General features: G+C 38.8%; 1 protein-coding gene across 1 annotated transcript; it reads right to left on the minus strand.

Annotated features, from left to right (window-relative positions):
- Positions 1-4490: 4490 nt before the first annotated feature.
- Positions 4491-6797, minus strand: LOC129094916 (granzyme B(G,H)-like). The gene is made up of 5 exons (XM_054603222.1): positions 6684-6797; positions 6081-6240; positions 5759-5891; positions 5323-5550; positions 4491-5149 (listed from the first exon to the last, which is right to left on the minus strand). The coding sequence occupies exons 1-5, from the start codon at positions 6739-6741 to the stop codon at positions 4976-4978; spliced, it is 753 nt and encodes a 250-aa protein (XP_054459197.1). The 5' UTR covers positions 6742-6797; the 3' UTR covers positions 4491-4975.
- Between the last annotated feature and the right edge of the window lie 17272 nt (positions 6798-24069).

Genomic DNA, 24069 nt, shown 5'->3' on the forward strand with positions numbered 1-24069 from the left:
CCCTCCCCACAGGTGCCTATCCGCTCAACATAACGCCACTTCACTGAAAGAAAGGAAACAAATACAAAATGTGTCAGAAATGGTTTGAAAATGCAGGTAAAGTTATGACTCAAGAAAAGCAAAGCAGAAAAGTGAAGTGACAAAAGAGAAAAATCCGGAATTAACCAGGCTCACCGTGCTGCACGCTGAATATTACAATGATGTAACTGCTCACCACACACAACGTGTAGAGCGAGCACGTCAGAATAAAGCTGAAACAGAAGGCAGTGAGTGAAGTATGCAGTATAAAAACGTATGTGTTACCTGATCACTTAACCTTTAACACCAAACACTACCAGCCAGAGCAGGATTCTGTGTAATTGTAATACTTAACGCTAGATTGTTGGCTAATAGTCTCATGTTGTGCAACGAAGGTTTAATCTAAAGACACATATCTGTAATTGATAATAATAAAGCTTACAATTTATACAACACATATCAAAATGAGCAGCAAAGTGTTTCACAGGCAGACATTGAAAGAACAAAGGATAGCACACAATACAGATACAAGCACATTTCCACATAAATATATATTTACAAACACATATGAATAATCCAAAATAAAGGGAACTCAGGTTTGATGTAACAGGATGTAAGTATTTCTGTGACTTCCTGTGTATTCTTTGAATGCAGCTGAAAAAAAAATCAGACTTGACTGCAGTTTTTTTTTCAATGACCCCTGCTGCTGCTGCCCACTCACATCCACTTTCCTGGTGAGGCCAGGAAAAGTGCCTCTTCTAGAACGAGCCTCTTCATTCACTTGGGCCAAATCCAAATCTCCTCACTCACAGACTCCCAGACTTTGAGGCGCGCAACCGCAAAGTCCGTAAAGGTTTAGGGCTGTCCCACTGTCAAATCATTGAGTGTCGCAGACATTTTGAGCCCCTTTATGAACCCTTTATGTAAGTCCTGATTCCTGCAGAGTTTCCCCAATGGAATTACCCAAAATTCATAGCAATGTGACATTAAACACGGGGTTACCAGTGAATGTATGGACACTTAAAAAAAAAGGTAAACAAAGAGGACAGCACATGGTTGTTCATCCTGGCTTATTTCGTCTACTTAAACATTAAGGATTAAAGACGGAACATAACATATATAAAAACACATGAACGTAACATGTTATGACGTTGCCATGGTAACGTGACATGTTGCAGCAAAGTGCTTTTTCTCATCTTAACCACGGTTTCGCAGCAGCATCTTTTGCAAGAGGAAACCTCAGCCTGTGGAAAAGAAGACACTCCCAAGCTTCTTTGGTGGAATTTCTTTTTTTTTTCTAAACATCTTCCTGTTTTTAAATGTGATGTTTCAGGAGCTGCTTGTTTTTTTTGCAACAGTCCCTGTAAATCAGAATCAGAAAGACTTAATTGATCACCTGGCGGAAATTAAGTTAAATTACAGTTGCTCCCATTCTAGAATAAATGATGGGGTTTTAGCTTATGACAGGAGTCTAAAATAATAAACATATGTTGTCCAGTCCCAACCGACGCCGTCAGAACTACCCTAAAGGGTCTAGTGTTTACTTTTTTGTAATCGATTCATTTATTTATTTATTGTACTTTTTTCTTTAATGCATCACATTTCTTTGGCCTGAATTAGCCGTGAGCCTTTACATTATTGGTACTGTTCAATCAAAGTCTCTTCCATTTCAATTCATTGGAAATAAAATCTTTATTTCTAGGTCCAGCATGGTCTAATTCACGTTTACTCTGGGTCTTGTGTCTAATTTAGTCACATCTGTGTGAAATGCTCTTTAACTGTTTATCTTAATTTATAATCAACAGGAAGTTTATGTGAATATTAAGAACCATTTCCTCTGTTGTGAGTTATGAAAGAGCGTTTATCTCTCATATATATATGTTCAGAGGCCCAAATGGATCCCGTGGCCTTAACTGTCTTATCTAACAAAGACATCGCCTTTTAAGCATGCAGATTAGTTTATTGGAGTGGCAGGTGAGTGAATGAAGGGCCCGTTATAATAGTATGCACTAGATATGTGGAAAGACTGACTACAACAGAGTCCTGGTGTCTTTCCTGAAGTAGAGAGAACCTGACAAAAATGTTGATGAAACAAAGCAAAAGCTTGTCATGGACTTTTGTTGATTCTGGGAGAGAAAAAAAAACCGAACGAAGCACAGTGGTTTTGTGTGGAGTTTACATCATTTGTGATTGGTTCGAAAGGACTCAGATATGAATTTAGGCGTAAAAAACAAATACAGGGCAAGAGATGCCAAGCAGAGATTGAATATGAGGGAATCAGAATTAGAAATGTCTGCCAGACATGCTGAGACAGGTTGTAGGTTGAACACTGTGAATTTGGAGAATCTGAGGAAGATGAAGAACGCCAGGAGAAACGTGTTTTTGATGTCGGTAAAGGCAAAAGCAATTTTACTTGTGCATGTTAGGAGCTCTCCGGGACTTGTGGTTCTTTAAGATGGACGGGCTGAAGGAGTGTAAGGAGTGGTTAGAGAGAAAAGAGAGCTGTTGACCAAAGGGTTTGCAATGGGAAAGGCTGGAGGGCCATCAGAGGGACACGTATCTGGGTATTGCTTGGTTTTGTGAAATGAAAGGCCCTTTGTACGTGTGTGACCGGTAATCTGTGTCCTCAGGACTCAGGACGTAATGACCGGCACCTGATTAACCCCGGATAAGTGTGTCTCCTTAGGGTCCATTCAGACGGTGCTGAGTAGCTGTCGTGATGCACTCAATGCTGCCTGGCTGACCTCAGATGGTCCTTCATTTTTTTCCTTTGAAATCGTGATGCTGAGAAACATGACTAGACAAATAAAGTGGCAGTTAAGGTCTTCTGGGGGTCATACACTTTTTTTGTGTTCTTTTCTTCATCTTTGCTGTTGAAAGATTCTAACTTGTTTTAATCATCTCGTCTCTGGAAGGGGGTGTTTGGGGCTTTCCTCCCTCTACACTATCTGCATGTTTTTTGGCATTGGCCCAGCTTCAACCGATGATTATCATTAACCACATCCTCCGCCTGAGTCACAGATTAAAAGACACAGTTACATATCAACCGTTGCTTATGTCTTTAAATTTCTAGGTGAGTTTATGTATGGTACATGTTTAGGGGCCAGAATTGCTGCATCGCATTGATTTTGACAATCACTTGACCTTTGGCCCCTCGAGATCTTAAGCTGGAAAAGACATGTTAAAAGACTTGTTAAGTGGTACATTGTGGCTCCAATGCTTCTGGCTCACAAGGACAAGGACAGTCAGGAAGACATGGGCCAATGCACAGGTCATTTCAACCAGGTAGCTCCTGCCTTGACCAGCAAAGGGCAAGTTATTGTAAATGCCAGATCTGAAGTTAAATGTATGAACACGGAAGACTTAAGTTGGGCCAGATTTTGTCAGTGAAGAGTGATAAAACGCAAAAAAACTGCTTTTTATGCAATTAAAATGTCCCCTTTTGAACAAACCAGTCCCTGTGACCTTTCATCTGGTGTCACAGTGAGAAAAGAAAAATAATAATCACAGTGAATTTAGACGGTGGTGCGTTTGTTTATGATATATGGATGTGCATCTGATGGACCAGCCATTGTTTCTGTCACACAAGACTCTCTCTAGCAGACATGTTGAGCCCTTTAGGACCTTTACGTAAGTCCTGATTCCTGCAGTTTCCCCAATGGAATTACCCAAAATTCATAGCAATGTGACGTTAAACACGGGTTTACCAGTGGATGTATGGAGACTTTAAAAAAGGTAAATAAAGAGGACAGTATATGATTGTTTATCCTGGCTTATTTCGTCTACTTAAACATTAAGGATTAAAGATGGAACATAAAACACACATGAAGTCAAAGTATTAGAGGCAGGAATATAATACATAGATCATAGACATCAAACATTTCATTTTGTCAGTGAAACTGTTTTGACAAAAACAAGTAAATAGATTATTTGAAATGACCTCTCATATTGTGAGGAAAGAGCCTGGAAGACGTTCAAATCCTGGAGAAAACTGTAAAAAATAAATACCCACAATTGTACATAACATGTTATGACGTTGTCATGGTAACGTGACATGTTCTATATTTTTCTCATCTTAACCATGGTTTCGTAGCAGCATCTTTTGCAGCTTGGGTCAAGGGACACGACCAGCAATACTGCTGCACAATTAAAGTGAAATAACGAATAACCATCATTTTTAAGTAGGAGTGGAGCTTTAAAAACCAAATGACGTTTTTAAGGATGCTGACATTAAGCATTCATACATGTGTGTCATTTAAAGGGGAAGATGCCCCCCCACGCCAAACAAACAACACGTTCTCATCCCAACTCTTTAGCTCCCTTGTCATCACTTTGTCATCACAGCTGTGACCTCAGTAAGTGAAACTCTTCCTGCTGCATCCATACACTTTGTTCACAAGGAGGCAGTGTTGTCTTTGTGTTGATTTAATTCACGCTCAAACAGACAAGTGCACGGAGGTAGAGAGAGAACATGGTGAGAAAGAAACAGTTTATTGTTTTAAAAAGATGGTACAAAACAAACTGTGTTCTCATTTGAAGATGCACAAAGCAGAAAAGCATTTAATGAATAGAATGTTGTATTTAAGAGCAGGATACAGTGTCGTATATCAATAGATGTTGCATCTACTAAACAGCATTGAGTTTACACCTATTTTTCAAGCAGTTATATATTTCTGTGCCATGATCGGCTTGTTAAAGGCCTTAAAAAAATGTGTTTCAATTTGCTTTGAATGACCTGAAGTTTATTCGCAAAAAATGAAATTGTCAAGTTATTTTTCTCTGTACCATAAAAAGCCAAACCACGTTACTTAAGGGAACCAATTCACATCTAGATATTTGGAAGTGTTTTGTCTCGACTAAAGAAAAAAACTTCAATTGTATCAAACTTCAAATTGAAGCACATTTTTTTGGTGTAAAGCGAGGAAGTCTAGACTTCTCAGTTGTGATATTAGCATTCTCAATTATTATAATTTTTTAACGCTTTCATCATGGTCGAGTCGATCCAGCTTCTTTGGTCAGGAATCTGAGTAAACCGTTGGATCACCGAGCTGAGTGATTTTGGTATGAACCTTGTGGACACCACACCGTACGCCTTTTTATCTTCACAGACCAGTGGACCACCAGAGTCTCCCTGAAACACACACACACACACACACACACACACACACACACACACACACACACACACACACACACACACACACACACACACACACACACACACACACACACACAGTATGCAGTGACTGAATTGATTATCATTATTGACCAACGTTTGTTTGTTAGGTTAGTAGAAATACGTACATGACCCACTCCAGCCTCTCCCTCAGCGCAGTACAAGTTCGCCCTAGCACAGTCCTCGTTGTCAACAAGTGTGACATTGATCTCCCTGAGTACCGAAGACATGTACATCTTGATCTTTTCTGTTGCTCCCCAGCCCGAGGTGGAACATGATTTTGGCAGATTGGCATCACCTTTGCCTGCGAGAGCAATGGGTTTCACGTTTTCGCTGAAACGTGCCTTGGAGCTCAACTTGAGAAACAGGGAGGGATAAAAATAAAAACATCACATATGAAGCTGAAAGATCACTTCCACTGCTCACATTTACCTGTTGTATAATACATTCCCTGATTAGTTGTGGTTCAGCGACATGCATACTGTATTTGGTTAATGTGTTCAACAGAGGATTTGGTTTTAACTATTACGATTATTTATGCTTTTAATTGCAGAATTGTCTTACCTTGAGAACCATTATGTCATTTCTGAAATTAGCTGGATTGTAGTCTCTCCTTGGAAATGCTTGGTCCACAGATATGATCTGTATTTCATTCTTTTTTGAGACATCGTGAGCTCCTAGAGAGATTTTGTAGGAACTGAAACAACAAAGTTAAATGGAAAGAAAAATGAATTATTTATTTTCTCAAAATATCAATACTAAGACTTAAATTTATGTTACAATTATTGAAGACATTATGAAAAGTATTTGCCAAATAATATAATTGCATCTCATCAGGGGCCCCAGAATGAGTAGGTAGGTGAAAGATGAAGGGTGTTGAACTGACCTGGCTTGGCAGTGGGCTGCAGTCATCACAAAATCCTCATTCAGAAGGAAACCACCACAGAATGCTTTTGAACCATTATTCCAGTTTCGCTCCACAAGCACCATGTACGGCCTGCTGTGCGGCACAGCCTCAGAACCTCCAATGATTTTACCTGCATGAACTTTTACACATTTTTTACATATTATATATATCATACTCAGTGGGCACTTCATTAGGTACACCTGTACAAACTAATGCAATTCAATACAATTGTTCTGCCAATTGTTTGCAAATTTCCCCGCTGCGGGACTAATAAAGGATTATCTTATCTTATCTTATCTTATAAAGTCTGCTTTTATGATGGCTAAGTCTGCTCCACTGCTGTATTGAGAGTTTTTTCTAATATTGATGATGTAAATATGGAGCTTAAAATATTATAAATACATCTCTTTATAATGTAGTCCAGTGCAACACCACCTTTGACCTCAGTAATACAGACATATAATTGGATTTACATATTTCTACAAATGAACATTGTGAGCTATGTAAATGTAGAATTCATGACGGAGCTCTTGTGAAGCAATGATGACACACGCACAGCTGTAAAAACACTGCTAAACTTACCTCGGCCATCAAGAGTCAGCACAAGTATCAGTATTAGCAGGTCACAGTGGATGAACATGGTGAGATCAGAGTCCGGCTGAGCTACTGAAGAGAAGCGGCTCACATCACTGACAACTTCGGTCTTTAAGTGCTTCCCTTTATCAGGAAGAGAAAGGCGTGTTTGTCTGCGTTGCATATGCAGACGATGTGGTTTTTTACCACAATCACGAGGAGGGAGTCACTGTCACTGTCACCTCCAGAACAGTTCGATTTTCTTTCACATTTTAGTTCATGGGCCACATACAGCCCAATATGATCTCAAGTGACCAGTAAAACAATATAATAAATAACAATACCTCCAAATATTTCCCTTTCTTTAAGTGTGAAGATGTAAAAGTACATTCTGTACATTCACAATTAATAAACAAACCATTTACAAAACAGATGATGAACAGCCTGAGATGTGTCGCTGATCTCTCAGCTATGACTGAAAACAGACTTCTGTTTCTCAAACCTTCCAGCAATTCATTTGTCTTCTCTGTTCTCAGTTTCCCTTGCAAGCTCTTGTTTTTTTTTGCCATGATGAACCTGATAGTCATTCATTCTTATCCTTGAGCACTGGAAAAGTGCTGTGAACACACCAAACACAATGGCTTCCTATTTACTTCTGTGAAGAAATATAAAACTCTTTTTTGGACGCATCACTCTTCCTCTGAGCCTCAGACGTTCAAATACCCATACTACTATACTATTTAATATTCCCAATTTAAAGTGTGTCAAATGCAGTATGTTGTATTTTTGCAGTATGCAAGCCAGCATGCTTTTCTGGATATTCTGACCCACAATCCTTTGCACTGCCAATATGTTAGCAAGAGGGTCAAAGTTCAAGGTGCCATGTTTTGATGAATTGAATGCATACTGCATGCAACAGTACATACTGTTTTAGGCACTAAAATAAAAACAAAAAATGTATAAGATTTGGAATGCAGCGTCAGTGTAGTCCTGCAAGAATAGTGGCCTACACTTGACCTTGAGTTGTGTCATCTAGCCTTTACGTAAATATGTGGGATTACAAACATATTGTACAGCGAAGAAGCAAGAAAACAAAGAGTGCAACCGGAAAAACGTAATTAACTACAAAGTCATTAATCACATTCATTGCCATCATTATTTGCCTATATACAAGCCCTTTAAACAAATAATAAACGTTTTTATAATAACAAATAGGTTGAATATACTGTAAACAATTTGATTTGGTTGCAATGAGACCTCTGGTTTCTAAAGCATTTTTAAAAACAAATCAGTGAACGATCGTACAGTCCCGTCTGCAGAGCTCTAATTGTGACCACCTTGTTACAAAAATTCAGAGTAGCACAACCAATTGCGCACCAATTCGTGGAGTCTTTGCGAAAGACGCTCAATGCCGCGATGACGTCATTTACTGATGCACGCACAACTGCGCCGGCTTCGCTACGACCAGTAAAAACCACCCGTGAACAAACAGATAAATCGTTTTCAAAGTCATCCAGTGGGCCGGTCCGTTTCAGGCCCTCGGGCCGCATGTTTGACACCCCTGTTGTAGACATTCAGAGGTTAAGTAGATAATGGTGTATGTGTGTTACACACACAACATGTAATGTGATATTTGAGCTGGCATGAAAAAATATGAACGTGGTAAGAATTTGTGAGAAAAATGAGTTCAAACACTTAACAAATTTTTCAACTCAAGACTGAGGTTATAATGTAAGTGATGCTTTTCACCGACGACTCAAATATCCATCTAGTATATCAATTCACGTTTCCATAATTTGACATCAAATGAAAAGCCACCTCTTAATTATGTCCGTGACCGCAGGTTGACTTCTAATTGAGTCAAATGGTGCAGGCTTGAGCTGAATTCAGACCACTGGAGTGAACTGTGATATTGTTGGTCATAATTTATCCACTGATGCGTTTGCGGTGTCGTCCACAGCCTCGACCATCTCCATTGGATGTTCAAAGATGTGGAGCCTCTATGTCTGTCACGCAGCCCCCTGAAGGTAACATTATTCTGATGTTATCACGTCATAAGACAGTGTGTAAAAATAGCATTTGTATGAAAGTGCGATTCGTGGAAAGTGAAATGTGACCACAGAGCTACCAGAGGAATGAAGAAGTCATTAGGGTTCTGTTGGAGGGGAAACCAGATCAGTCGGCAGATTCTAAAAAACCAGCATTAAAGTAAACGAATACTTCAGTCAGGCTTTTTTTCTTTCGAGCAAGGAGCCACTATTATGATTTCTTTGTTAGAAAAATCTATGCGAAACATAGATCAAACACCATTCATAATGTGTGTTCATAGCTCGTGGGCTCTACAGAGAGATTTGTTTCAGTTTGGCAAAAAATAAAGGAAAATACACTTGTGAGATACTGACTGCTGAAACCAGTGAGAAGAAAGGGAAAGCTGGATATTAGCTCAGGACAACGAATGAGCAGAAAAGATATGAGGCTATTCCCCATCACTGTAGTCCAGCCGAAAAGTATGCAGCTTGTCGACCACAGACATGTCTCACTTCCTCAGTCTAGACTCAAGTATGTCTCTCTTATATCTTCGTCATCAAACTTTATTGTCAGTGTTTTGAATGATGGACAATAGAGATTTCATGTGTTGCAGAGAGGAGGGTGCAAAAAGGAGGAGGTGGGGGAGGAGTGAACAGGTTTTTTTGGGGGGGGATGCGAGCTCCTGGAGTCCAGGGCAGTAATGGGAATTACAGGAGGGGATGCAGAAGAGAACGAAGCCTTTACGGTTAGCCCGTCACTTTTATTGGGACCACGGGGGCTGAGAGGACTGGCTGGTTTCGCCATCGGCCACAGAAACAAGTGAAGAGGGAAATGTAATAACAGCCACGAAAAACCATCAATCACAGCGCAAATTACATGTTTATTAAGAAGAAAGGGAAAAGGGACAACAATAAAAGCCAACAGACAGAGAAACGGACATTCCTAGAGCAGTGATGATAGATCAAATCGCGGGTTCCACGAAATCACATATGGTAACTGAATTTTATGGCCTAAGAGCCATAAAAAGAGTTTCTGGTATTAGCTGACTCGTGTATTACAAACAATCGTTTTGTGGACAAATATAGTCAAAGAGTTACTGAACTTTATGATCACCTCACACTTCTCTTTTGTAAAAAATGTCTCCTGATGTTTTTAATAAAAGTGGTCCGATGATGTCATTTCGAGGGTGTATAAAGGCTTTCAGAGTGTGATATTACGCCACGTCGTTAATGTCAAATGGCAACAAAACCACTTGCTTGACATAAGAAAGTAAACTAAGAAAAATGAAACAAAGTATTAGAAGTTCGGATAACACACAAACTTCACCAAAATAACTCTTTGGGACATGAACACCGGTTTCCAACCACCATAAGTAGTCTTTGGAACACTTTATACAACGTCACTCGCTCTGAGTGTAGCATATTCACACATACGTGTTGACATTTCACTCAGTACCGACTACATGCCGTAAAATGACAAGGCTTTGTTTCAAAAAAGTTTAATAAAATCAAGCAATATTACCTCCAAATTCAAACAGCTTGCGAGAAAACAGTGTTGGCAGCATTCAGTTGTGTGTGAGTTTTTCCAGTAAGCGTGCACACCGCCACATAGTGGTATCTAGAGCCAAGCACAATTAAAATATCATTTGAAAACTATTCTATCTGGCTTCAAATTGTAGAATAATAATAATAAGTAACAGCAGCAACCAAGGGTGTTTTGGGTCATGAATTAATCGAGAATTATATTAACTTCTAAATTACTCTACAACACTTTGATCATCATCACAGGTTGGGCTTTGTCTCAAACGATCTGGCCCCGGTACCATCTTCCACAAAACCAGATTTTACAGTTCTTGTTCTTTTCTTGTACTTCTTTCAGTCTCATTATTTCACCATAAGCCACGTTGTTACTATACTTAAAAGGCCAAATCTGGTCCACGCATTCAATCATTTTCTTTCCGTCTGCATTTAGATTCAGAAGAAAATGTTTTTCTGTCATTTAAATAACATATCCATATGACTGTGCAGAGGTATGTGCACTGCATCAAAAATCCAAATGATTGAAAACTTAAATGAACATGATTTTTCCACTGAATAATTTCAAACTTAAATCAAGAAATAACACATTAAAGAACTGAAACAGCCCCAAATAATCTGTCAACTACTAGACCAGGCAGCACTAAAAAAGTAGTGAGGTTTAATTTGAACATTCATTTTAAATAATCAAACCAAAATGTGTCACAGTAGCCAGGATGATGGATGTGACTTTAGACCACGTTGAGCTGCTATCTTTGTTGCCATCTTGATGTTGACAGTCATTTACGCTCCACTGAACAGGAAACAACAGAGCAAATGGAGCACGCAGTCATGTGGTGACAAAGATTGTGATTCAATCAGGAATTCAAATCTCTTTTCGGAAGATGAAGATATTGAACGGACAAATTCGTTTTCTGTTTTGCTGATGCATAAGAAAGAATTCACACATACTTCATTTGAAGATGTTAAGATGATAAGTCAATATTTTATGCCTAATCAAGGCCTCCCTAACAGTAACAGAGTGGCTGACAAACAGATATGTCCTAAAGGTTTGTCAGTGCTTTAGTCACATTTTTATACATGCATAAATCATAATTCATGCATCCATTATAGATATTTTCACGGCTAGAAAGGAAATGCTGCAGCAACTGTTCTGATGACTGAAGAGAGTCTAAGAAGAGAGAAAGTAGAAAGCATTCTGGGTTGCAAATGTGATTGAAGTTCACATGCACACAGCTTCTTTTCAAAATAAAAGTCGGTTTACTTAGTTTGGAAAAATATTGTAGTTTGGGTTAGAATAAGAACTTTTGTAACTTAACTTACGTACGTGGCATTAGTCAGGCACGTGAGTTATGTAACAAAGGTGAGTCAACATAGTCTTTCTTTCACAAAGGACAGAAACAGCGGTCTCCTGGGTGAAAGTATGTGTTTCTTTGACCCCGACCTACTCCTTTCTCTGACCTTTTCGCTCTTTATAATTTTATAATATGTTCTGACCGTAGCAGACCTGTAGAGTAGCTTTTACTAGACCTCACTCTGTGATGTCACATTTTTAGAAACTAATTTCCCATCTGAAACTATGAAGAGACTGATATCTTCAATAAAAACCCTGCATTGTATTTGACTTAAATGGCATAGTGATTGTATTGATATTAGAATAAATATATTAATATCAATATTCATGTTTTATGTGTGACAGTGCTGTTGTCTTATGAAATATCATGAAATATCATCAAAGGCAAAGAAAACACTTTTATGTGTACGTGTGCTACACACATACACACACACACACACACACACACACACACACACACACACACACACACACACACAAGATAAAAAAAAAGAAAACTTACGAAGTTCACTTTCCAAACCTGTACTCACATTTCTCTGAAAAAGACTTTTGAAGATAAACTTTGGTCTGTTGCCCTGACCGAGGTTTTAGGAGATTAGATGGTGTGATTTGATCCTTTGTGTCGTCTCATGTTGCTTTTGCTTGTTTGACAGCTTTCTGTAAGGAATGTGCTGTTTGTCGGATCTCCGGCACATTAGCTCCTTCTCCTTCTGCTTTGCCAGCGTGAAGCTCTGTTTGTTCTCGTCTTAAACGCTGCTTGTGTCTGCGTGAGGGGCACATCCTTAATTTCCTGTCTGCAGTCTGCCAGTGTGGTTGTGTAAGCACTCCGAACCCACAACACATCGTCCTAAACGATGAAAATATGAATAAGCAGACAGTTAATAACAATATGTAATTACCTAAGAAAACCAGGTGACTTCTTAACCTCTCCTCAAGTAACATAAACAGCAAAAAGGAGAGAGAAAAGAGGCAAAAACTTTGACTGAACCTCGAACGAGATCAATTATGTCAACCCTATGGGTGTTTTTCTGTTCAGCTTGAACCATCTCAATCCGAAAAACATATGTCGTCCATGAGCTTCAGACATGGGATTCATATTTAGATGTATCAGATTTAAACAGGTATAATGAGAGAATGGGGATTTTTCTTCTTTTAACCCCCCTTTTCATTCTGTTGAGGAATGAAGTTTTCCCATCAAAACAGTTGGGCCTCCTTTTTTTTCATTTTTACAAGAAAAATGATACTAGAAGCTAAAAGCTTTCATGTCTGACGTCCTGCTATTCTCAGGCCTTTTAAAAAGGGACCTGTCAAAAATGAGGAAACGGTATAAACTCTTGCAATTACTAAAGTGAACAGTGTGTTTTTATGTGTCGTCAATTGATCCTAAATATAATAATATGTAGAGTTTTGTAGAGATTGAATTTCCCTTCCCCACAAGATTATTGATATTTTTCTACTCCCTGCTCCCTGATAGTTACTGTTGCTATGTCTATAAGGCTGTTCATTTTTCAAAATGTCAAGCTCAAATAAATTCAATACATGAATATTTTTTCATTCAGCCGAAAAAGCTTAAACTAAAAGTATATTTAAAGGGTAAATACATATACATGACATACGACCTCTATATTTAACCCGTACTAATCATTAGGAGCAGTGGACTGCAGTGAACGGCCCGGTGATCAATGTCTCGCTCAAGGACACTTCAACAAAGGAGGAGCCAGGGATCGAACCGCAAACTTTGAAGTTAAAGGATGACCCACTGTGACCCCTGAGCCGCCCGTACATCTGAGATACAGTAAGCTCAGATGTGACTGTCAGATCCGTGATAACTTTGCCTCCAAAGAAAAAATGCTAATGAAGTTCAGCATTTTATGCTCTGAGTTGACTTTCTTTCTATTCGATGCATTCAGGGTGGTCCTGTAAAAACGTGATGCACTCAGCAACGCAAAAAGCAAACTCTGTCTCATCAAGGCCTTTCCCTTCAGTGTCATGATTATCTGATCAATATCGCTTCTCCTCCATTTTTATTTTTAAGTCAGTTGCACATGCTAACATTGGCAGCTTAACTTTTCAGCTTACAGATAAACTCCAACTTGATTTAATTTAAAGAGTTGCAGAGGCTCTGATTCTTCATCAACAAAAGATACCGACATAAAGGGTCTGTTTGAAAGCCTGACTGAGGCATTCAGGGCCTGCAGGAATCAACATGTACAGATGTGCACACAGAACACAGAATACCTTTGCAGTGTGCAGTGTCTCCTCATCCGTCTGTCTGAGCACACAGATCCAGAGTTGTGACCACAGAGAGAAACGTGTCGGTCACACACAGTGGAAACAAAAACAGACCTTTGAAACGGTGCTGGATAAGCTTTCGCTGTGGTGCAAACGAGGTCTGGAAGTAGCACCAGAAGAATAATGCATCAGCCCTTTTTCATGGAGAACAAACTAGGGGTCCGATGTAATAGATAGGAACGGTAAACTGATATTTAGATGTTCCCGTTAGCAACGGTATTGTTGAGGGAAATGATCAAAGTTCCAGATGTGGAAGTTAGAACTAGTTCGGTCTGCAGTGTCATATTGGGTCATGTATCCAACATAGAGCCTGTTCAGATCAAGATCCATTTCTATTATTGTTATTCATTTTGGTAACACTCTCTTTTAAGCCCATGTCTATGATGCATTATAAATATACTTATAATGCTTCATAATGTACTGATAGCACTATATTATTATAGTAATAAGCACTAATACATACTCATAATGCTTTGTAACAATAATCAGTTGTGTAAAACATTATAATATTTTTATAATGCATTATACTCACTGTTATATTGTATTAGAATGTGGTAATAAGTTACTCTTAGTGCTGATTGTTTGCTTTATAGTATAGGAAGTATAGTTAATCTTTATTTTAGCATGTTGTTCTTGCATAAATCTGAATAATGAATTAAATAAAATAAAAAAATGCATTGATTTAATACATTTTTTACTTAAAACTAAAAATGACCACTTATAAAAACATTATAATTCATTATACTTGAATAAAAATATTGATTCTAAAGGAATTATGAACAAAAAAGTACAAAAAAAATGTGTGATCAGCATTATGAAGTATTCTGATACTTTCAGTTATTATAAAAAGCATTATAATGTGTTATTATTATTGTTATAAAGCATTATGAATATTGATGAGTGCTTATAACTATGGTTATTTACTATAAGCAGATCTTAATGCATTTTAAATATGTTTATAATACACAGGCCTTCAAGGAAGTATCTAGCTACAGTGAAGATTTGTAAAAGTCATCATTACTGTAAGGAGGACAGGTCCCAGAGGAAAAAGGGAGGACAGGTAGCCTCTTTGATTCTCAGCTTCTCCCTCTAAGACATAACTCTTCCTGCCTGCTCTGTTCCAGAGGGGCTTAAGTGAATTTCACAAGACGTCATTTTGCATCTGTTTTTAAATAATTCCTGGATTTGGTTTGTTTTCTGTCTGTGTATAAATGTAACACTCGTAAATTGAGTGGGTGTGTTAAACTTCACTGAGATTTGAAACGTTCCCACTATATTATGTTACATTTATTTATTTAGTGGAGATCAGGCCAAACTCGACTTCTTCTCTGCGTGTTGCAATGTGGAGATTGTAGATATTTCAGACAAAAATAAATCTACCGTTATCTGTTTGTGCAAATATCTGCAGAGCAGTGTGGATGCCTTTGTTTATTGGGTCCAAGCATCCAATTCCCATTCTTCCCTTCCACACAGGAAACCTTGAGTAGATTGGTCCCACCAGATGGAAAGGGACACTGGTATTCCGGGTATTTGGCATTCAGTGGGGGAATAAAAAAAAGGCAGGTATTTGGACACATAGTGGACAGACGGGAAGGTGGATAAAGAGGATGAGAGCGAGAACAATAGAGTGTGTTTCTTTAGCGTGCACTGCCTCGAGGGTGGAAGAAGAGTCAGACGGTCTGTGTTTGTCATTAAAGGAGATTTCTGAATGGAGAAAACAGACGAGCGAGTCTTATCTAATGATTCCTGACAGTGATCAGACTGTGTGTGTGTCTATGAGTCTGTGTGGCTACATGCTTGGCGTGTTCTTTTTTATGCACTGTTTTTCTACTGAGAGTGCGACACGGCTCATTTTCTCTCAAAGACCACCCGCGCTACTGCAAATGTGCAAACGTTTTCCTCTGTTTGACTGCAGGTTGAAGGCACAACAATACACACAAACACACACACACACACACACACACACACACAATTATAATCTTATAACAACCAGAGTCATTTAATTGCTGTGCACTAATTAAGTTTTCTGGCTACATTCCCAAGTTTGTTTTTGTTCCGGTTGGTTTTGCTGCTATACACCAAAGGGCCCTTTTTCTTATTAATTTAGTTGTTGAGTAGCATGAACAGTTCAGTCACTCTCTTAAAATAATACAATAATCATAAATTGAACATTTGCATATTAATTACTCACTCCGTGTTACCTTGAAGAAAACGTTGTTTTTCCTCGCATGCGTCCAAGGTGAACGGAGAATCAAAAACGCATCTTCGCTACTTTACTTCTAAAAACACTTCGGACTTGTCTGGGTGAATAGAAAGCCTGAGACTGTTTATGCAGAAGTGTTTTAAATCTTAAGGTTGTAGCAAAGATGCATGTGTTTGGAAAGTAGTGGGCATACAACTAGATAGCTGAGAATTTGGAATATTGTGATTATATTAAGATGTTTTTATGTTTTTTTAACACAGCCCTCATTTACTTCCATTCTTCAATACTTTTGCCAAAAAAACTATGTTTTATTCAAAACTAAAAGTATTTAATATACAAATGGTCATTTTGTGGGTGAAGTATTCCTTTAATAGCAGCTATTTTTCACTCTCACTCTTGCCGTTTACTGACCTAGCTCTGATTTCATGTGACTGGGTAAATCTGGACCAAGTGTTCAAAAAGAAATAAGGGAACGGAATGAACTGGAGGAGATGGCGAAGTAGAAACTTGAGCTAAAGGAGATACAGATGCTAGGACGGCATCCTAAGGTATTGGGGATGACTGTTCCAGTAGGTATCTCATTCCCATTATTACCCAGCTGAGGAGGCTTTTTTTGTTGGTGTGTGTTTCCTCATTGCTTTGCATTTAAACACACACTGGTGATTGCATGATTTAAGATCACCTCTTTCATTCTTTTTGGAGCAAAATTGCAGCCTCTAGAAAAAAGATCTCTAGATCACTTTTTGCTGCAGAAGGTGATTTTCAAGATAATCTGAAGATTAAAGCATTTACTATGGGTTGTGTGGGTGTTATCTTTTAGAAGTTCGTCACTAGTGATATTTTGATTAACTGATAGTTGAGCGTAAAGAAAAACAAGAGGAGAGAGAAAGGGGTATGACATCCAACAAAGATTAACTCAGATGGTAACTTAACCATTCAGCCACCATGACACCATGTGCATGACCTCTAGTAAGTTTAACAAACAAAAGCAAAAAGAAACTGAAAAATGCACTCAGTAGAGTGCAGATCTCTGCCTGGTGTGTCTGCAATGACCATTTCTGTAATGTTTGATTGAGTGTATAAGACGTGTTTATCACTTGCACGTCTCACGTCACAGATACACTCTAATTTTAATTTGTGCAAATGTGTGCACCAGTTCTCTGCAGGCGTGCATCTCAGCTCCAAGAACCCATTTAAAATACCTATAAACTTTGAGACGGGGGAACTGGAAGAACAAAAAAGGTAGCACACTTCTGGGTTGTAGGACTCACTCCTGCTGCATTCTATAAAAGGTGGTTTGAGTAAGTTAGAGTCATTGGGACCACAAGAGATCCTCGAGGATGCAGCCATAAATGAACACCTACAATGCTGTGCCGTTTGGTGCCGAAGTTTACAAGATTAGGCCTGGACAGACACAAAGATACACATGCCTCCACACAAACAATCACATTATTGTTCGACGTAAAGTATTCATTCATTCTTACACAATATATATTTGTGCAAATGACTATATCGATTCAGAACAGCCTCATCCAAAGGATAACAGAACTATGACAGCTGGACGTAAAAGTTGTTTTCACTTCTTTAGTTTCACATGCTTATATGATGAACACACCTTTTTCAGCCACAATGATTCATGTCTCAAGCGTCTTGGCCTTCAGCGGCAGTCCCAGAAAGATATAGCTGTCAAGGTCTCAGAGATTTCATCTTGCAGGCCACATCGTGAGCTGGGAAAAGAAATAAAAAAGGATATCACTCGGGTCAAATGCAATAGCAGTAATGCAAGAATCATAAACAATCATAAATGCATCATTCTGAATTTCTTTTAGTGCTGATCATTTGTCCCAATGATGTCCTAGCAGCTCAAAACACACACACACAATTGCAACACAGAGAGTATTTAATCGCTGAAGGATGTTTGTGAATCATGAAGGTCGCACAGGAATCAAGGTCAAAATATTGATGGAAGAAGTGAACTTCCTACTACTTCAGCAGAAGTGTTTTAGCTGCACAAGCAGTATGACCTGTGGAAAAGAAGAGTAAGCAGTCAGGATAGACGGATGGTATTTGGAGCAAAGAGACGGCTTGAATTCACCTCTTTAAAGAAAATATTCATAACTGCATTTTCAAACAACTATGTGTTATAAGTATGGATCCAGCAAACCCATGTAATAATTAATTTTTAATGTTGGAGGAAGTGGAAATTTCATATCATCCCCATTTGTTGAGGTCATTTCAGTGTTTTGCTCATTAGCTCTTCTTTTCCAACCTTCAGCACTTGTAACGAAGTCATGTTAAGTGTCTGAGCAGCTGCTGCAAGTTAAGTTCGATCTGCAACAACAGAAATTAGTTTACAGGAATTTGATATGGTGACCTCAATTGCTCAAATGCTCTTGCATCTACTCAGAAAGTATAGATTAAGATCATAAACCACTTCCTGTCTGCATCCTGAAGCCGTAGAATATCACAGCATGGTTCTCTCTCTAAAGTGCTGTAGCTACGAGAATTAAAACCCAGAAATAAGTGAGTATTTTTTACCACATCTCAATGGGTTTCTTTGAGTGGGTTTTGGGTTAGGGTATCTGTCTAGATAATAGTAAGAAATCATTAAAGTGGTGTTCATTTGTGAAGATTATCTTGCTGAACAAAGTTTGTAAGTATCATAAACGTTGCCACAGACCTTAATTTCTGCAATAATCCAAAAATCCAATGGCAAAAAGCCTTTGGCTACTTGTCCAGTGAACCTGTGCGATGCTAACTTCCTACAAAAATACAGTTTAATTCCTGCAGCACTCAATCCAATGATCATCAATCAATCTCTTTGTTGTGTGACTAAAGATTAGCCAATAGCGCCACAGGTGCAACTGACGCCGTTGTCAAGCAGTGTGTCATATCTTCTAAAAAGCAACTAACATCGTAGTTTGGTTTTTACTGAGCTCAGCTCCACTTTTTATATGATGAACACACCTTTTTCAGCCACAATGATTCATGTCTCAAGCGTCTTGGCCTTCAGCGGCAGTCCCAGAAAGATATAGCTGTCAAGGTCTCAGAGATTTCATCTTGCAGGCCACATCGTGAGCTGGGAAAAGAAATAAAAAAGGATATCACTCGGGTCAAATGCAATAGCAGTAATGCAAGAATCATAAACAATCATAAATGCATCATTCTGAATTTCTTTTAGTGCTGATCATTTGTCCCAATGATGTCCTAGCAGCTCAAAACACACACACACAATTGCAACACAGAGAGTATTTAATCGCTGAAGGATGTTTGTGAATCATGAAGGTCGCACACTGTTCTTGCATATTATGGAAAAGGAATCAAGGTCAAAATATTGATGGAAGAAGTGAACTTCCTACTACTTCAGCAGAAGTGTTTTAGCTGCACAAGCAGTATGACCTGTGGAAAAGAAGAGTAAGCAGTCAGGATAGACGGATGGTATTTGGAGCAAAGAGACGGCTTGAATTCACCTCTTTAAAGAAAATATTCATCACTGCATTTTCAAACAACTATGTGTTATAAGTATGGATCCAGCAAACCCATGTAATAATTAATTTTTAATGTTGGAGGAAGTGGAAATTTCATATCATCCCCATTTGTTGAGGTCATTTCAGTGTTTTGCTCATTAGCTCTTCTTTTCCAACCTTCAGCACTTGTAACGAAGTCATGTTAAGTGTCTGAGCAGCTGCTGCAAGTTAAGTTCGATCTGCAACAACAGAAATTAGTTTACAGGAATTTGATATGGTGACCTCAATTGCTCAAATGCTCTTGCATCTACTCAGAAAGTATAGATTAAGATCACAAACCACTTCCTGTCTGCATCCTGAAGCCGTAGAATATCACAGCATGGTTCTCTCTCTAAGGTGCTGTAGCTATGAGAATTAAAACCCAGAAATAAGTGAGTATTTTTTACCACATCTCAATGGGTTTCTTTGAGTGGGTTTTGGGTTAGGGTATCTGTCTAGATAATAGTAAGAAATCATTAAAGTGGTGTTCATTTGTGAAGATTATCTTGCTGAACAAAGTTTGTAAGTATCATAAACGTTGCCACAGACCTTAATTTCTGCAATAATCCAAAAATCCAATGGCAAAAAGCCTTTGGCTACTTGTCCAGTGAACCTGTGCGATGCTAACTTCCTACAAAAATACAGTTTAATTCCTGCAGCACTCAATCCAATGATCATCAATCAATCTCTTTGTTGTGTGCCAATAGCGCCACAGGTGCAACTGACGCCGTTGTCAAGCAGTGTGTCATATCTTCTAAAAAGCAACTAACATCGTAGTTTGGTTTTTACTGAGCTCAGCTCCACTTTTTACTGTTTTGTTTGCACGGCTATGTATCATAGTTGACTTAAAATATTGTAATGATTCAGCCGGATACATTGGTCTCTAGGGATTGGAAAATAAAACGGTCAGAGTGGAGGCAATTTCAAGACTGAAGATGGAAACGAAGTGTAATGAGTTGACAATTCTGTCTGATATCAGGCAATATCTCTCATTCTTTGAGGGCTTTTTTTCAATTATTTAAGTTCAACAGCTAGAATCTCTGGAGCCCATTCCCTTCAGGTTCTTATGGAAGTATTAAATTGGACAATTGCTGGACCTTTGGCCCTCCAGTTCTTTGACTGGAAAGACACTCATCACCTCATTAAGTGTTCCACTGTGACTCTAATGCTCCTAGCTCACACTCCAAGGAAAGTCAGGAGGGCATGAACGGATCTCTGGGCAATGCACTGGTTATTCCAACCAGTCAGCTACTGCCCTGACCTAGTTTTTTTAGCAAGTGCACCTCATTATATTTGCCAGATCTGAAGTGAAATGAAAGAACATGTGGACGACAAGAGGTGTCTGAGGTTGGGGGAAGATTTTGACCCAGATGTTACTGCTGATCCTCACAGTTTCAACAGCTTTTCAGTGCAATGAAAGGAGACATTTGTAAAAAACATTAAAGAGGTGAGACATTCTTATTTGATGTCACATTTTAAACAATCAGTTGTATTTAGTGTGAATTGAGCCGGGGAACATTTTGGATCAGAATCAGGTTTACTGTGAGATATGGTTTCGTATCTGGCTGACTATACTGCTGACCGGTTAAGTGGAATTATAGTCTGTATATAAGAAACGGACGTAGTCACTGTGACCCTCACTCACTTGTGCGGTTAGAATCACGGAAATATTGTGTTCAAATCTATCCCCATTTGTGCAAACATTGCGTGAGTCACCCTGAAGATGGTACTAAAAACATGCTGAGTTTCACTCCATGAGACCTTTGTTTCTGAATGTTCACTTTCCCAGATGGACAGGTCCCCCCCCCCCCCTTACAAATCGATCCCTCCTCCATGAGTCCTGCATGTTCTCATCCTCTGGCCTGGGAGGCCGCTTGATGCGGTGATGTGGTTAGAAGCTGTTGGCCAACGCAGATTTTCATCTTTCCTTTCATGGTCTATCAAATTGGTCTTTTAAAGAGCTGAGCTTTCTTTTCTTAAATGCTTACATTCAGTGTGTGACCTGCTTAAACATAAGATTGATAGACATGTCTAGGCTGGTATTATTTTTAGTGATTCTTTTACATCTCCTTTGGCCATTACAGCATCCTCTCTGACGGAAACATGTTGGATCAATTGATGCCTGAATTTTATTTAGGCTCAATTTAGTCTGATGGCTGCTGTTGATCTCTTGAGCAAAATAATTATTGAGAGGTACGCGTCTGACAAGCTTACAGCCTGGGAGGTATGACTTAGAAAATGGGCTGTTTTATAATAGGTCTCCAATAAAACCAGGAACACGCACACTTGAATAAAATCGTTGTTTACTTTGTGAGAAAGCCGTTGGTCCCCGTTATCCTGCCTCTGATCTGTCTTGTTCCAGACTGTATTCTATATTCTTCCATAAAATGCGTTCTCTCTGTTGTCGAGGGGCCGGGAGTACAGCGTGTCCATTTAGGAGCACTGTTATGGGACACATGCAGGTCAGTGAGGCTTGAAGCCTCCACGAGAAGAAAGACTTTAGTTTGAGCCGGGGTTTGAATCAGTTGGTCATCAGACAGGAACAAGCTTAACGTGTCTCCATGGGCCACTTCTACATGCAGTGTTCCAACAACGTTTTTTCTCTCTGTCATATGGGGCCCCAGCTACCAATATGTTTTAACGCACCTGAATCCATGCATCATGTCAACTCCTTTATTATCTGCCAAATCAGGTAAGATCACAGTAGAGTTGCGTTGACTGTGTCAGATGAGTTCTGTGAAGATTAAGACATATGTTGTGGTCATTCTTTAAAAAATTCAAACTGGCATTCTGCCTCATAAAGTAGTTCTCAAGGCGAAATAAATTGCGGGTCGTTGGCCTGTTGGAGCCAAAAGTGTATTTTTAAGTCTCTGTGTGCCTGAGGGCTGAATATGAATTATTATGTTGGTGTGGAGGAGCTTGATGTATTTCAGAAGGTTCGGTGTGTAGACATTTGCAGAATGAGCAGAGTAAAGTTATTATAGGCGAGAAACTGCATATCATGGCATCTTCATTTCTTAATAAATATGTATTTTTTCTTTTCTTTCCATTTTCTTTTTTTCTGTGCTATATGAGAAGTCGACTCATACAAATGTTTGTATATATTACGAAAAAGCTCCTTGCATTTTTTGTGCGTTTTCCTACAATAGTTCAGCATCATGAGTTAATATCCGCTTTTAACATGCATAAAATCTTTTCAAAATAAACTTCTATCTTTAGGCCAAAAAAAATACTTCTTAAGGTTTAGGAAAAGATCATCGTTTGGGTTACAACAACTACGGAAGTGGCGTTGCTTAAGTGCGGCAGTTACATGACAAATCAATCAACAGTGACTTTCCAGTGAACAGTCTACCGGGTGAAAGACCGTTTTTTATTTATGAACATCATACTGTATTGGAGAAGATGTGAAACTAACGATTGAGACCATAAACTCATGATTAAAATGGTTACTGAGGTAATAAATAAAAAGTGAGAAGTAGGCTCATTTTCCCATAGACGTATATACAAACGGACTTGCATCTACGCTACGGAGTTAGCGTAGATGCTGCAATAGCATCAGTTTATACCAGAACTGGAGAGCAACTGGAGACACTGAAGGCTTTTCTTGATGGAAAATATGTTTCACTCTTCTCCAGATTCGCTTCAGCATGAGTTTGATTGTCAGATTGTTTGACCAATTACCTCTCAAGTATTTTTTTGAAAGCGCCTGCGCTTTTCCAAACAGTTTCCATTGACTGCTTCCCAGATGGTTCTGTGTAACAAATCATCTGGTGCATCAGGTTAATGTCTGACAGCGTGAGCTACACAAAGTAAATTCAGTCAGGACACAAAAAATAAATAAACGGGACATAAAAAAGTAGATGGTGTGGAAAAAAAATAAATCTCTGTGCCTCTCATTGAGACCAACCTGGTCATTTCTCATTTATCCAGACTTAAATATCCATACAACTCTTAACAAGCCGTGAAATTTTACACAGGAAATGATGATCCGCTAAAGCTGAATCCTAATGACTTTGGTGATCCCATGACTTTTCCTCTAGCGCTACATCGAGCTGGACATTTCTGCTTTTGAGTGAAAAATCTAACTCAAATTATTTGCTGGATTTTCCTCTAAATTTGGTACAGATCACCATGGTGCACAGAGAATGAATGCGAATAACTGATGCCTTTTCATCCACCATGACCAACTGGTCAAAGCTTGACTTTGTCCGATTTATTTATGACCAAATACCTACTAAATTTATGTCATCCGCCTCAGCAGTTCCTTCCTTAAATTTCCTGTTTACTGCTAAGTAGGACATGGCTGTAGCCAAAGTTAATGTTTAATGCATTCTCAGATGTTGTCCAAACACAACATATATGCTTTAGCCGCTTACATTTCAAACAGTTCAACATTGTTTGTATGTAATTTTAAACTTTTGACTATATAAGTAATCAAGAATATTGGCTATTCCAATATAGTTAGCTAGTCTTAATT

This window comes from Anoplopoma fimbria, chromosome 8, assembly GCF_027596085.1.
Source record: "Anoplopoma fimbria isolate UVic2021 breed Golden Eagle Sablefish chromosome 8, Afim_UVic_2022, whole genome shotgun sequence".
Lineage (NCBI taxonomy): Eukaryota > Metazoa > Chordata > Actinopteri > Perciformes > Anoplopomatidae > Anoplopoma > Anoplopoma fimbria.

Bases quoted from the DNA above. Each gene is read 5' to 3' on its own strand.
- LOC129094916 (XM_054603222.1), bottom strand. From the start codon at position 6,741: ATGTTCATCCACTGTGACCTGCTAATACTGATACTTGTGCTGACTCTT. The intron at 6,241-6,683 runs GTAAGTTTAGCA...AATGTGTAAAAG, and splicing joins GCTGACTCTTGATGGCCGAG to TTCATGCAGGTAAAATCATT. The intron at 5,551-5,758 runs GTAAGACAATTC...CTGTTTCTCAAG, and splicing joins ATGACATAATGGTTCTCAAG to TTGAGCTCCAAGGCACGTTT.